The 13,999-nt window shown below is 42.4% G+C and overlaps 1 protein-coding gene across 1 annotated transcript in view; it reads right to left on the reverse strand.

The window, feature by feature from the left end:
* Positions 1-4,924: 4,924 nt before the first annotated feature.
* The window catches only part of RNF145 (ring finger protein 145), a 40,750-nt gene continuing 31,675 nt past the window's right edge, over positions 4,925-13,999 (reverse strand). The window contains 5 exon segments of the mRNA XM_006766303.2: positions 4,925-6,712; positions 9,094-9,450; positions 10,305-10,452; positions 12,207-12,309; positions 12,312-12,370. Coding sequence (XP_006766366.1) covers positions 6,212-6,712; positions 9,094-9,450; positions 10,305-10,452; positions 12,207-12,309; positions 12,312-12,370 — 1,168 coding nt within the window. The 3' untranslated portion in view covers positions 4,925-6,211.

Below are 13,999 nucleotides of genomic sequence, written 5' to 3' on the forward strand. Positions count from 1 at the left end.
GATATAGTAGATCTGTTTTCCTTTTAATTGTAAATTCATAATGTACAAATACATGCTAAATACTGGCAAAGAGTAGAGCTACTGAAAGTGGGAGAAAGCATGAAGATAGGAGGGGTAGGGAGTCTAAAAATAACCCCTGTGCTCAGGTGCCAGGTGCCCACGAGGAGCCTGCCCCACACACGCACAGCCTCTTCCCAGTGAGCCGAGCTGCAGCTGCCAGGACTGCAGGGGCCAGTCAGGCTCCCCATGGGTTCACGCAGGAGCTGGTCTGTGAGGCCGGTCATGAGAGAGCACCCTGCCTGCCCAACTTCCATGCAGCACCACTGGGCAGCCCAGAGGCCCATGCTATCGATCACCCCACAGATGGGGACCAGCATCCAGCAGGCCCTGATCGCCTGATCTGGGCCAGGCCCCAGGATGGGATGGGGAACTGGGGGTGGGTGGCGGCAACCAACCTCCTGCAGCACATGGGCAGGGGGCTGTGACCTCTCGCTGGCTACCTGGGGACGGGGGTGGCAGGGACGAAGGTGCAGTGGGAATGCGGGGTGTCCGCCGAGCTCTCTCTCACTCCCCCTGCTAGCCTCCCCCGGGATGCCAGGGCTTGTGCACCAGGGAAGCCCCTGTGCTCAGGTGCCAGGTGCCCACGAGGAGCCTGCCCCACACACGCACAGCCTCTTCCCAGTGAGCCGAGCTGCAGCTGCCAGGACTGCAGGGGCCAGTCAGGCTCCCCATGGGTTCACGCAGGAGCTGGTCTGTGAGGCCGGTCATGAGAGAGCACCCTGCCTGCCCAACTTCCATGCAGCACCACTGGGCAGCCCAGAGGCCCATGCTGCACCCTGACCTGTGGCGTCAGGTCGCACTCACTGCATCTCTGAATGGGGACTCAGGCGCTATGACCCAGGTGGAGGGGGGCATGTGGGGGCCCAGGGGCCCAGGTGCTGCCCAGGGCCCTTCAACGCCAAATGCTCACGCTTGGATCCTCAGCCAGGCCTAGGGACCACACCCTGCACAAATTTCATGCACTGGGCCTCTAGTATATAACAACAATAGGAAAGCAAGGGGTTGCTTATATCTATTAAGAATATAAAAAAAAATTAAGGGTCAAACAGTCAATTCATTTAAAAAAAAGATTAGGAAAAGAACCCCAACATCAGAGTAGTTAAGAGCAAGGACAATAAAGAGGATGCCAGAAGCATGGCCAATAGCAAGGTTTTCTGTCTTCACTGTGAATGTCTTACCTTAACTCTCAGTCTGTTGACACACTGCATGTAACTGCAGAATCCACTGGAGAAAAAGGAAGCATGTTTCGGAGTGGCCACAAAAATGACTAGCTCTGTAAGTGGCTCCTAGTATTTTTTATTATTTTCTAAGCAAGTACTACCTATAAGATGTAACCCTATTTTTTAAAGTCATAGCATTCTTTGTCTGTAAAGGTGGGAGAAACAGGTGTGCCTCAACTGATGAATTGCTATACTGTTTGGAATGTATTTGAATTTCAGAAACCAAAAGATAGACAGTCAACTTTAAAAAGAGAAGTGGAAATGACTCTCTGAGAGTTGTACTTCTCCATGGTGGGGGGAGGGGTGTCTGCTATCATCAGATATAAAAATAACTTGAAAAAACTAATTCCAAAAGTGAGATTAGGTGAGATTTTTATTCTTTTAAAATACTTTTCCAGATTAAAAATATAGCAGTGGAGTAAGCGGATGCTACATAGACACGCTACAGGACCAAACTGGAATTACAACTAAAATACCAAAAATAAATCCTAAATAATCAGACTAGCTGGAGAGAACCCTGATAATCAAGGACAGAAAGTGGAGACCACAGAGAGACTGGTAGGAGGGGCAAAGGCATGAAAGGGCTGGCCGAGCCTCCACAGACAGCAGCTGAAGTTCCAGAGGGATATCTCAGCTGTAGGGGGTTGCCACTGAGAACTCTGGGGTCTAATCCCCAAGCTGGACCCCCCCAGCAAGGAGCACCAGAACTGAGAAGGGTACCCACACGATATCTGGCTGTGAAAAGCAGCAGCTTGCTGTCTGCCACGGGGAGACTGCTGGAAATGCAGGCACCCTCTTAAAGCCATCATAGCACAGAATTTTGTGTACAGCCACTCACCTTGGGCTCCAGCAGAGGGAGAGCAGAATGGATTGGAGCTGGGTGAGCAGAAGCCAGGGTTGGGGGCTCTGGGGTTAGCGCTTGGAAGGCAGACACCCCAGTTTTCTGAGTCATTTCCTCATGCTGCAGAGGTCTTCTTTCTCAGGCTGACCCTTGCTATCCAGGTGGTTTTTGCCTGGGGGGAAGGCAGTTGACTCATTCTATTGGAAAACCCTTAGCCCCACAGTGTGGAGTTTGAGGCCCATTAAGAGATTGAGAATAACAGTTAGCCTCCAGGCAAAAACAATCCCCCCACCCAGTTGGAAAACCTCTCACGCCACCTGTGGACAATTGCAAGGTTACTCAAGGCTGAATCCAATCAGTCTGCAGGCAGAGGCAGGTCTCTGGAGGCGTTGCCTGATCTAATCAATTAGTCAGAAACAGTGGTTGGGTCCCAGCCGCAAACACTGCCTCAGATGGTGCAACAAGGCAAAAGCAAGGGGCACTCCAAGCACCTGCAGCTCACACCTGTGGGACCAGCTCCGTGGGGGAATGGAGTACAGCTCAGAACAGGGACAATCAAGGAGTGAGACTCATGGCAGACCCAGCCTCTGGGCTAAGGAGTACCCGACGACTGGACTACTAGGGGATTCAAGTGAGAGGCAACCAATCAGTGTCTCTCTTTCATTGTTATTTCTCTCTCTCTCTCTTCCCCACCCCCCTCCCTTCCACTCTAAAAATCAATGGAAAAAACATCCTTGGGTGAGGATTAACCAAAAAAGATAACCAGACCTCTATAAAGACATGTTGTGCAAATAGCATGATTTAGACCTCTAGAACAGCTTTCTAACATGAGAAACAACACAAACTAGAAATACACACTGATAACTAGTATGAGAATTGAGATTGTTTAGTACTAACTTTGATGTCAAAGTTCATAAGGGAATAAAATTTCTAAGAGAAAAGTGATCATGGGTGAAAAGTACATACACACTGTCCGAGAAATTAAGTGGACAGGAAAAGTGGCCTAAAAAGGGCCCATCAGGAATGTGCTATTTTCTCACTTCATTTGATCAAGTGTAAGGGAAATCTGATCTGATTTTCTTGTTTTCTCTTCTGTGGTACAAACTAGGTGGTTAAACTTTGTCTTCTCAGGTCCAAAGTCTGGCAGGGAGTTGGAAACATGGCTGGGAAGCAGAAATGTGAATGACAGATGGCATTAGACCAGTTGTGGGCAAACTACGGCCTGCAGGCCGAATCCGGGCCGTTGAAATGAATAAAACTATTGGGAAAAAAAGACCGTACCCTTTTATGTAATGATGTTTACTTTGAATTTATATTAGTTCACACAAACACTCCATCCATGCTTTTGTTCCGGCCCTCCGGTCCAGTTTAAGAACCCATTGTGGCCCTTGAGTCAAAAAGTTTGCCCACCCCTGCATTAGACAATGCTACCGACCGTCCTGGCATATTAGAACAAGCAGCAAATTAGGTCAGAGGTTCTCAACCGACCAGTATAGTTTGAAGAATTCACAGGTGTGCTCCCAAGTTTTTAATGAGTAAATAAAAGTACATGTTGCTTCAACAGAGGTGTGGTAGTCATCAGCACTGCTGTGTCCTCTTCCCAGACCACAGGAGGAAGACTGAACGTCCACACCCTCGTGTGCTGGTGCGACCACAGTTGCGGCCACGGGGTGATGAAGGGTGATGACCAAAAGGGACGTGCACCCACCACTGGGAGGCGCATGTACTTGCTAAGCCTCCCAGAGCCCTTTCGCTGGGCCACGACCATCAGAAGGTTCAAGACTGGCTGTTCCACGCAGCCTAGATGCCCGAGTGTCTGCTCCAAAGCAAACAGACACATTCGCGGTGTGTGTGAGGCATAAACCTTTGTTGTTTTAGGACCACTGAGACTGGGAGGGTTTTCATCACTACAACACAAGATAACTCTCCTGACTGAAACAAAAGCATTAATGGGTAGGCTGAGTAATGGAGAGGCTGTTATTCGTCCACCAGGCTGCTGAGAGGCTCCTGCAACTTGGCAAGTACAGCTGGGGTCTCCTTGCTATTAGGAGGTAAAAAAAAAAAGTGCATTCTAATGTGAAACTTGGTACCAAAGAAGCTCCTGCTTTTATTAAACATCTACTTTTCCTTAGGTGTGTATGAGAGTTCTTTGGTCAGAAGTGTAGATGATGCTAAAGGCTGGCCAGGGTCACTGTGACACAAATGATTTCAACTTCATCTGCAACTTTAATTCCTTCAAACGAGACACCAAAAAGGTTAATATTTGAACACTTACCTTTTCCACAAAGGCCAAAAATCCGTTCTAAACCAGAGATCACTGCTACGTCGTGCATAATAGCCTGAACACCACTAGAGGGAGCTATCTGCTCTTTTTGCTGCCTAACCTGGCTCACCAATAGGATGGTGGGAAACTTCCAGCTCCACCAGGGAGAAATTCATCCTAATCTAGCCACTTCTTTTCTAAACGTGAACAGTGCTAGTGTCAGTCTTGGATAAAATCACCCAGGAGCTCTGAAGTGCACGGTCTCAGGCTCCCCCGAAGCTGATCCAATGGGTCTGAAGTGGTGTTAAAAAACGTGTACTTTTTAAAAAAAGTTCTCCAGATGCTCTGGTGCAGAGCTGAGTCTGCTATCACTGGTGTAGGAGATTTCAAAGAACTGGCCCTTTTCAAGCAAAAAACTTTGTCATCTACAGGTCACTTTAAACAGAGATCAAGATATAAACCCAGCTGGAGAGGGGGGGAAAAAGTCTACTAAAAACAAAACACTTTATAATAATAATCATCACAGGGGGAAAAACATAGTTATCTTCAAATTTAAATTTATTAAGACATTCAGCTATGTCTGTCAGTCTACATCCAAATTTGCTACTAAAAATAAAATAAAGTCACAACCCACATTAGGAATACCAAGTCTGAAAAACATTCTGAACCAAGCCTATTGTATAAATAAATGACTAGTTTCTTTTCATATCAAAATTCCCATAAAAAATTGTATCCCCCCCCCAGGTCTACCTGTAGCCATGATGAATGTAAAAATTTAAATATGACACATCCTTATCAAAGAAAAGGTGCAAAGTCTATTAACAGCTTTAAAAGTGGCATTTGCAGTGTGATCATACAGTTATGTACTCATTCCCAAGTGCAAATATTGCCATAACTTAACACTGTTGATTCAGTTGCAAGAACTAAACATTACACAGGATTGAAAAGTACACAAGGCCTCTATCAGTACCCTAAAGCCCTTCCCACTTCGGTCTCCCACACTAAAGTGGACTCCAAAGTGTTCATTAGAGTTTTAGATTACTTCACATAGCCAACAGTGTACGATATATTAACAAAAGTTTCATATACACAAAATATTGAGGACTCCATCAGAAAGTTCATGAGTCTCAGGTTACGTGAATGTACCTGAGGCCAAATGCCCACCCACCCCTCCCCAAAAGCACATACAAAGTATGAGCAGGTTTCAATCTCTGGATACAATTAATGCTTTTATATCTTTGATTTCAATCAGTGCTGTACAAAACTCAATAATTACCAGACTGAGTTCCAATTAGCTGAGGGAAAAGGGGGTGGAGAAAGGGGCTGGTCACTACTCATATTCTGTAACAAAAAGGATCCTGTCCCATAGAAAGTGAAATGTCAGTTCCACTCTGCCTGCCTCTTCCCAGACTGTCCTTATGTTGTCTTCCTTTCTTTAGCCCCTTTCAAACACTCAAATCTGATTTTATTTATCCCTTACAAATCAGGGACAGTTTCTGAAGTTGTTGAGGTTAAATTTCCTTGGCAAACCTCTACAAAACATCAGCATAGGATATATAAATACATTTTGATTAGCATACATTGCAAAATTTCTCCCACAATGTCAAGGGCATGAAAGCAGGTGGTCTCCACTGAGAGTAAGTACTTCTTGGATTAGATCCTTGGAATGTCAAATTTCCCACCTAATCACCCCATATACTTGTTTCTCAAATCTGGGCACAAATTCCATCGGAGTTAGCCTCCCCGCCAGCACACACAGCGTTACTCCTGCTGCTTTTCTTCTGGGTTGACCTCAGCAGGACGTGCTTCATCTTTTGCACCAAGAAGCTATTCCATGGGCTCACAAGTCCCTTCCTGGCTACCTGATCTGCTGGCAATGCACTCATTATTGTCCCTGGAACCTTCTTCCATTCCGGTCCCTCGAGGATGCTCTTGGTCTGGGGGTGCAGTCCCTTCCTGACGCACAACGTTATCCTCCGCTCCAGCACGCAGTTGTGGAGCCGGCTGGGTCCCTTCCTGACGCACAGCGCTTTCCTCGGCTCCAGCACGCGGTTGTGGAGCTGGCTGGGTCTCTTCCTGACGCACAGCGTTTTCCTCGGCTCCAGCAGGTGGTTGTGGAGCCGGCTGGGTCCCTTCCTGACGCACAGCGTTATCCTCCGCTCCAGCACGCGGTTGTGGAGCCGGCTCAGTCCCTGACCCTGGGAACTGGGAAGAGTTTTTGAGGTGGCAGTGGCACAGGGGGCAGGTCTCCTGGACATACAGCCACTTCTTCAGACAGCCTGCGTGGAAGAAATGACTGCAAGGTGTGATCACAGCAGACTTCATGTCCTAATGGGGAATAAAGATACTTCATAAGTGTTTATTATCTACAATCTTTGATGATATCCCCAAAAGTTATAGTTGCCATTTTCCCCAACAATTCCCCAAAGAAAATTTGTAACACAGATCTTAGGTTAAAACTCATTTTATATTTTAGTAATAATCCTCTTGCCATCAGAGAACCCCCCGCCCCCACATTACAAATGCAAGAACCACTGGTTAAGTGATTTTTTAAAATAAGTAAAAGCCAAAAACGAGGAAGAAATGGCCTCTTTACTGGTTTCTGCCTTGTATGAAATGCGAGGATTACAGAACTGTAGAGAGCAGAATTACTGGGTCTCCATCAGGTATGGCGCAAGTATAATCAGAACCTCAGGAAATGTGATGAAGACAGGGCTTTTCCACAGTTGAACAGATTATTCCATGATGAGATTATTGGCAAGGAGACAAAACTAGCCACAAAATACCAGGGTACTGGCGAGGAAATAACAATTTCAATTTCAACGTCTATATCCAATTTTTAAGATAGTCTGTATAAGCCGAGCCAGTGTTTCTCACCGTGCATCAGAACTGCCCAGAGCGCTGGTTAACCATGCATATGCGTGGGCCAGAAGTTGACAACTGAAGATGGCGTTCACAAATCTAGTTACAACAAGCCACCTGCGTGACTTTTATGCACATTCAAGTTCAATAACCACTGGAATACGAAGTGGTAGATTTTGCATTAATATTCCTTGCTTAAGATATATTTGGGGAGGGAAGACTGAGGACACGAAGTTTAAATTTAAGATTATAATTTGGTGAACTGACCATTAGGGTTATTTATAGTCCCAAAACAAGGAATTTCTAGAAATCCCTTGTCAAGAGCTGGTAACACCTGGGAGTCAACTATTAAGCAGAAAGCCATCCAAGGAAATGCAGCCAGCTTGGAAGTTAAGCAATTTGACTTCCATTTTCTGTGTGGCATCAGCAGGTAGTTCAAGCACCTCAAAAAAAAGTGATGTGACATCAGGAAATAGAAAGAGGACTCAAATCCCAGTATGGCATATTTATACACAGGCTGGCCACTGGAGCTGCAGTACCCTGAATCTGTCACTGCTGGGCTCTGTCCTGCACATGACAAGGTGCTGAGCACCAAGGAGCCAGAACTAAAACAGCGACCACCTAACTCGGGGAACCTACACTATACGCCAAGTCCTCTCAAATGCAAAAACAACCCAAAAAACAGTATTTTGCTAGTACCCAAAAGTGTGTTCTAATAACAAAAAAGCGTGGGACATAAATGCCTTTTACTCTTAAGAAAAAAATTCTATGTAGATGGTCTAGCAACTGTGGAGGGAGGACGTTTTCTGTGTCCTCACTGACACTCTGCGGCTTTATCACGGGCCACACTCACCACACTCCAAGAGTGACTTTAGAGCAGGGTGGGGGAGTCTTTTTCCTGCCAAGGGCCATTTGAATATTTATAACATTACCTGGGGGCCATACAAAATTATCAACTTAAAAATTAGCCTGCTATATTTGGTCAAACATTTAATTAACTCACCCCTAAGGCCTTGGCAGGGCCAGACCAAATGATTTCACAGGCCTTATACGGCCCTCGGGCTGGATGTTCCCCACCCCTGCTTTACACGTACAGCTTCTGCTGCTGCCCATCACTGCTGTCCACACACCCAACAGTACCGCTGAGCTGTAAAAGCTGCTACTCAATCACCCCTTTGCACAGGTGACTGGTGACTAAATTCTAGGCCTATTTTTTTGTTGTTATATTTTCAAGCTGATTTAAATAGCATCTTTAGATTTTTAATAGAAGGCAATCATCAGCAATACATGGCACATGTGCCAAAGGTAGGCCAATGCAATGGGACACCAACAGGTTGCCTCTACCATATGTGCCCACCCCACCCTCACACACAGACTTGTAACCATCGCAGATAACCACCACAGGTAGCACATACTCTCTCCACCCATGGAAAGTAAAGGAACACTTCTTCCCCACCCTGGGAATACCAGAAGAAAGAGTTGATTCTTGGCACACCACTTTTCAGAAGTTGCTGACTCCTGAGTTACCGTATATATTTGATAATGCATATATGTGTGTGTGTACATGAACTCAGGAGTAAAATATAAAATACACCTGACCTGTTTTTCCTTTATTTATGGGTGAGCAATAATGTTGAAAATAACAATATGTTAGAATTTGAGGAACTAAATTAAAAACTTAAATTTAGAAATAAAATGGAAATATTTTATCAGGTCTAATCATTTCTGAGGCCCACGTTCTTTGTCCCAGGAGATAACTACATTATCCAGATTCAAGTTAAATTCCCAGGGAAACACCAAAGGATACAGTATGACCCACCCATATGGATTCTTACTGTGTGACTTACCTGATAACAGATGGCACAAATATCATTGTGTTTCTCAAGCTGCTCTTTCGTTGCGAGAGGTAATGATTTAATCTTATTCACAGCATCCCTGCGGAGAAGAAAGCTCTTCCACCCCAGCTGGGCCCGAAGCCACACATTGTAGTAGGAATGGATAAAGATGATCATTGAGCCCATTACTGTCCACTCTCCAAAGATGGTCTCCGAGACGCCATAGGCCACCACACAAAGCGCCACGAGAAACTCCAGCAGGCGGTAAGTGCCATTCACATAGTAGATGACATCATCCATATTTTCTACTGGCTCTTTTCTGAATTCCTCAACCATAAATAAGACATAAATAAAAAGTGTTCCCAGAACCTGAAAGAAAAAGCATGTACATTAAAACAGAATCTGATCACTGTGAAAGGTTTTCCATAGACGTTAAACATTAACAAATTCCTAATACTTTTGGATGCCATGTTAATATCTAGAGACAGTGGCATAATTAAAATGTGGGTGAGTGACCTCAGTAATCCAGGTATTCGATACCAAAAAGCCATACCCTGAGACACAACTTTCCTAAAACAGTTCTAATTAGTAATTAGTTTCCTCCGACTCTTTCCTTCCTTCCTAGGTCACCAAAACCCATAAAAATTCTATCTAAAATTTCCTCAGTCTGTAGTCATACATGTTCCTCCACTTTGAAAGAACTGTTAATTCTACAAGGAACAGTGAATAAATCTTTATTGCCAGTGCTACCTTTTCTTTTACTTCCTATGGATCAGGCAGCAAAGATCCACCTTCGAGTTACAATAAGCTTATCATTTTCAGGGCAATACTGTGTGTGTGTGTAATACAAACGTCATGTATTTATAAACATCATGAAACTGGATATTTATTTCTGAATGGTATTTACCAAAAAAAAAAAGTGCTTCAAAAAAGTGTTAAAATCTTTTAATATTTTGTAATTACTTCAATTTATGATTTACATAACAGCTCTGTATCATACTATTTTGAAAAAGAGAAAGTACAAAGTTTAATTACCTTGATAAAATAGAATATAGTGACAAGACAGCCTAGTATTTTAATAAACTTACCTTCAACTCCTATGCTCAAACGAATGTCACATATTTTAGTAAAGAAGGTGGGAAGTAATCACCTACATAGGCCACATATTATCATGAATCCTTAAAAAGTTTTAGTTATTATACAAAGTTAGTAACTTGGCTTACCTGAAGAGAGGTAAGAATGCTGCTAGAAATAATGATAAGAAGCCAAAAATCCATGTGGAAAAACTGGCAAATCATGTAGGCCATGTAAGCGGGAAATATTAGTAAAAATAAACAAAGGCTCACAGCACGGAAGTGTTTCCATAAACTCCTAGAGAAAGAAAGGTATTCTTTTAAAGTGCCTGTTACCTAGTAACACAACCATTACATTCCCAGCTAACAGGTATTTGTCATGCTTCTCTTTACAAATACCGCCCTGAGCACCCTTCACCAGCCGGTCACTGCACTAAAGGTCAGGGCAGGTCATGGCTTGGGCCCGGTTGTCCACCTGACTCGTTTCTTTTCTCTTACTCTCCACACTCAGCCACTGCCAGGCATCAACAATTCTTTTTTTCCTCAACAGTTTGCTTTCAGTTTCAGTCCTAGACCTAGTTATCTGAAAGTAATTTCAGTCTTTCGTAGCATTAAACCTTAACAATTTTAACAGTAACTTGTATGAAGTTATATGCCATCACCATCGCCCCTCTCCCGGCCCACTCCACTGTGATGAAAATCTCGGCTCCTGTGAGTGCAGGGTTAGTGAGAGGAATGCTCTCTGATGACAGGTATATTAATCCTCACATGTGCTGAGGTTGGAGGAAAAACTGATGCAAGACCGACTAGCTGCTCTTCCTCCCTAGTGACCTATCTTGGACACCGCCAGCCAGACTAAGCTTCCTAACGCTCTACTAGAATAATATGCAAAGAGCTTTAAATTTATATCTAATTTTTGTGTTTACACATATATACACAAACATATTATCTCCTTATTTAAGCAGTTAAAATTCAATAAAAATCTTATGGCAGTGGAATTATGTTTTTCTTTCTCTTGCCCAAACTTTCTATAGGATTATCTTAATCTTATTGACATATGCTTCATTAATACTAAAGAATATTGCCAGACAAAATAGTACTTAAATCAAAAACAATCCAATTAAAGTGGCTATTAACTGAGTTCACTATTGAGTTCAACATCTTAAATGTTTCTAAGACACCTTAGAAGGGTTTCTTATCAGGGGATAAAAAGATAAACCTGATGAACTATAATTAAAATGCTAATTTGGAATGTTTTAAAAATCTGCTGTTGAAATTCTATCTCCCAAAACACTGCCTGCTCCCTTGCTCATTAAACACTACCAAATAAGCAATAAAAGCAGGTATTTCAATAATCAATAATCAGTGTAGACAGATGCTGAAAAAAAGTGGCACTGAATTTTAAGCAATTCCTTATAGAATGTCCTTGTATAAACTACAGTAAGTCAAAATAGTATCTTATAGAGCTAAATTAATGACTTTTATTCCTTAAACTTTCTGTTATATGAGATGAACATGAATCCAGCCATCAATTTTATCTGGTACCATAAGATGCTGAGATTCCCCAATGCATCCTTAGTAAGTTGCAACTGTATAAAAGGCCATCAGAAGAGGCTGTTACTCCATGAATGCCTTTCTCTGATTGCCTCCAGTCTTTTTCTTTCGTTTACATTTCTCTCAATGCTTTCTCTCCTTCAGCATTACACGGAATAAAACAATGTATTAATTGCTGTATTTACTAAAATAAATTTTATGCTCTATGTTCATTTTAAAACTGGACAATTATAAAAGTATTAAATTTCTCTGACAAAAAGTTTATTTGTAATAAATGGCCTTTGATATGACTTTTAATTTTAACTATAGGAATCTTGAGAGATAGAGAAAATAAACAACAGAAAAGTCAGCCATATTAAAAAAATTAAAATGTAAGTTTCTTCACTTAAATTAATACCAATTATTCACCCATTTTCTGCCTGTAAACATTACCCAAATCTTCAGACAATAAAATCATGTAAAGCACACTACAAAAACTTCTCTTGGAAAGTTTCTTACTTGTCTCTAGATGCTCCCAGCGCCAAAACAATAGGATCTGCAATCTCCAGCATAGACTGTAGGATAGAAGCTACAACAATGAAAAGGATAATACTGAGCAGGACAGCTCGATGAGACCCGTCTGCACCGCCAGGATTAACAGTGTAACTCCTTCTGTCATACCCCTAAAAAGCATACAATTTCAGAAAAATAATCAGAATCTCATTTAATTCCAACAGAAAATAATCTAAAGGCTCAGTCTGTTGTTACGTATGTGATCGTAAGACAAAAAAACAACAACAAACATAATCAGAATATTTACTTATCATATAAAATCAATGTAATAATAGACAGTCATAATGAATCAGTACATTATGAATCAGTACAAAACATAATAGCTATTTCTTGAACACACAATCAAGAGAAAAAAAGCAACTTCTGAGATAAATAAGTGTTCTAACTAGAGTTTGGTAATGATCAAAATACATCTACCATTCTTAGATAGCCACAGAATTACACATATTTACAGCATGAGACATAAACAGATAAAACCTATCTGGAGAAAAATTTGCTAATAAATTTAAAATGAACATACCCTTCAACTCAATAAACTTACTGCAAATAATTTTTCCTACGAATGTACTACAAAAGTTATGTATCAAAGAAAATATAGTGAATGATGGAATATGTTATATGACATTATGGGAATACAATCAGCAAAATTGAGACTCTGAAAAATGAAGTAGGACTGCTGGTATCTTCAATAAATAAAATGAAAGAAAATAATACAGAGATAGTAGGGACCTAAATATTTAAAGACTTAAGAGACATATCAAACAATTGCAATATGGTCTTATTTGGATCTTGAGTTGACCAAACAAAATGTTTAAAACATTTTAGATTATTAGGGAAATCTGAACACCAACTGGGTATTTGATGTTAAGGAACTCTTTTGTTAGGAATAGACATTCTATTATAGTTATGTTTTTTTCAAAAGCTTAATAGACAAAAATATTTATGCATAAAAGTATATTATATCTGGGATTTACTCCATACAAATGCAGCCAGGGCTTTATGGAGGAGGGGACGGGGTGGGTGAAGTTGGTAAGGACATGCGTGACACAAGACTGTACTTGAGAGTTTATTTCAACTCCTCTCTCGGCTTTGTTGGTTTGAAATTTGCCTAATTAAGGGTTTAAAAACAAGAGAGACATATATAAAGATACTCATAACAGCATTACTTTTTAACAGCAAAAAAAATAAGATAGGGGAGAAACCAAGATGGCGGCATAGGTAAACACCTGCAATTGCTGCCTCGCACAACCACTTCAAAAATACAACTAAAAGCCAAAACGGACATCACCCAGAACCACAGGAAGGCTGGCTGAGTGGAAATTCTACAACTAGAAGGAAAAAGAAAAGCACACTGAGACTCAGAGGAGGTGCAGAAGTAAAGTGCAGAGGCACGGAGGCGCACGCGGAAAGGGCTGGCAACTGAGGACGTGGTTGTCTTTTTCAATCGGGAGGGAGACACACACTCCAGACTGAACTGAAATCCAGTTCCGGGCGAATCTCTGGGGACCCAGACGTGGAAATTCTACAACTAGAAGGAAAAAGAAAAGCACACTGAGACTCAGAGGAGGTGCAGAAGTAAAGTGCAGAGGCACGGAGGCGCACGCGGAAAGGGCTGGCAACTGAGGACGTGGTTGTCTTTTTCAATCGGGAGGGAGACACACACTCCAGACTGAACTGAAATCCAGTTCCGGGCGAATCTCTGGGGACCCAGACTCATACGGGGAGAAACTGGACTGTGT

This window comes from Myotis davidii, unplaced genomic scaffold, assembly GCF_000327345.1.
Source record: "Myotis davidii unplaced genomic scaffold, ASM32734v1 scaffold18, whole genome shotgun sequence".
In the NCBI taxonomy this organism is placed as follows: Eukaryota; Metazoa; Chordata; class Mammalia; order Chiroptera; family Vespertilionidae; genus Myotis; species Myotis davidii.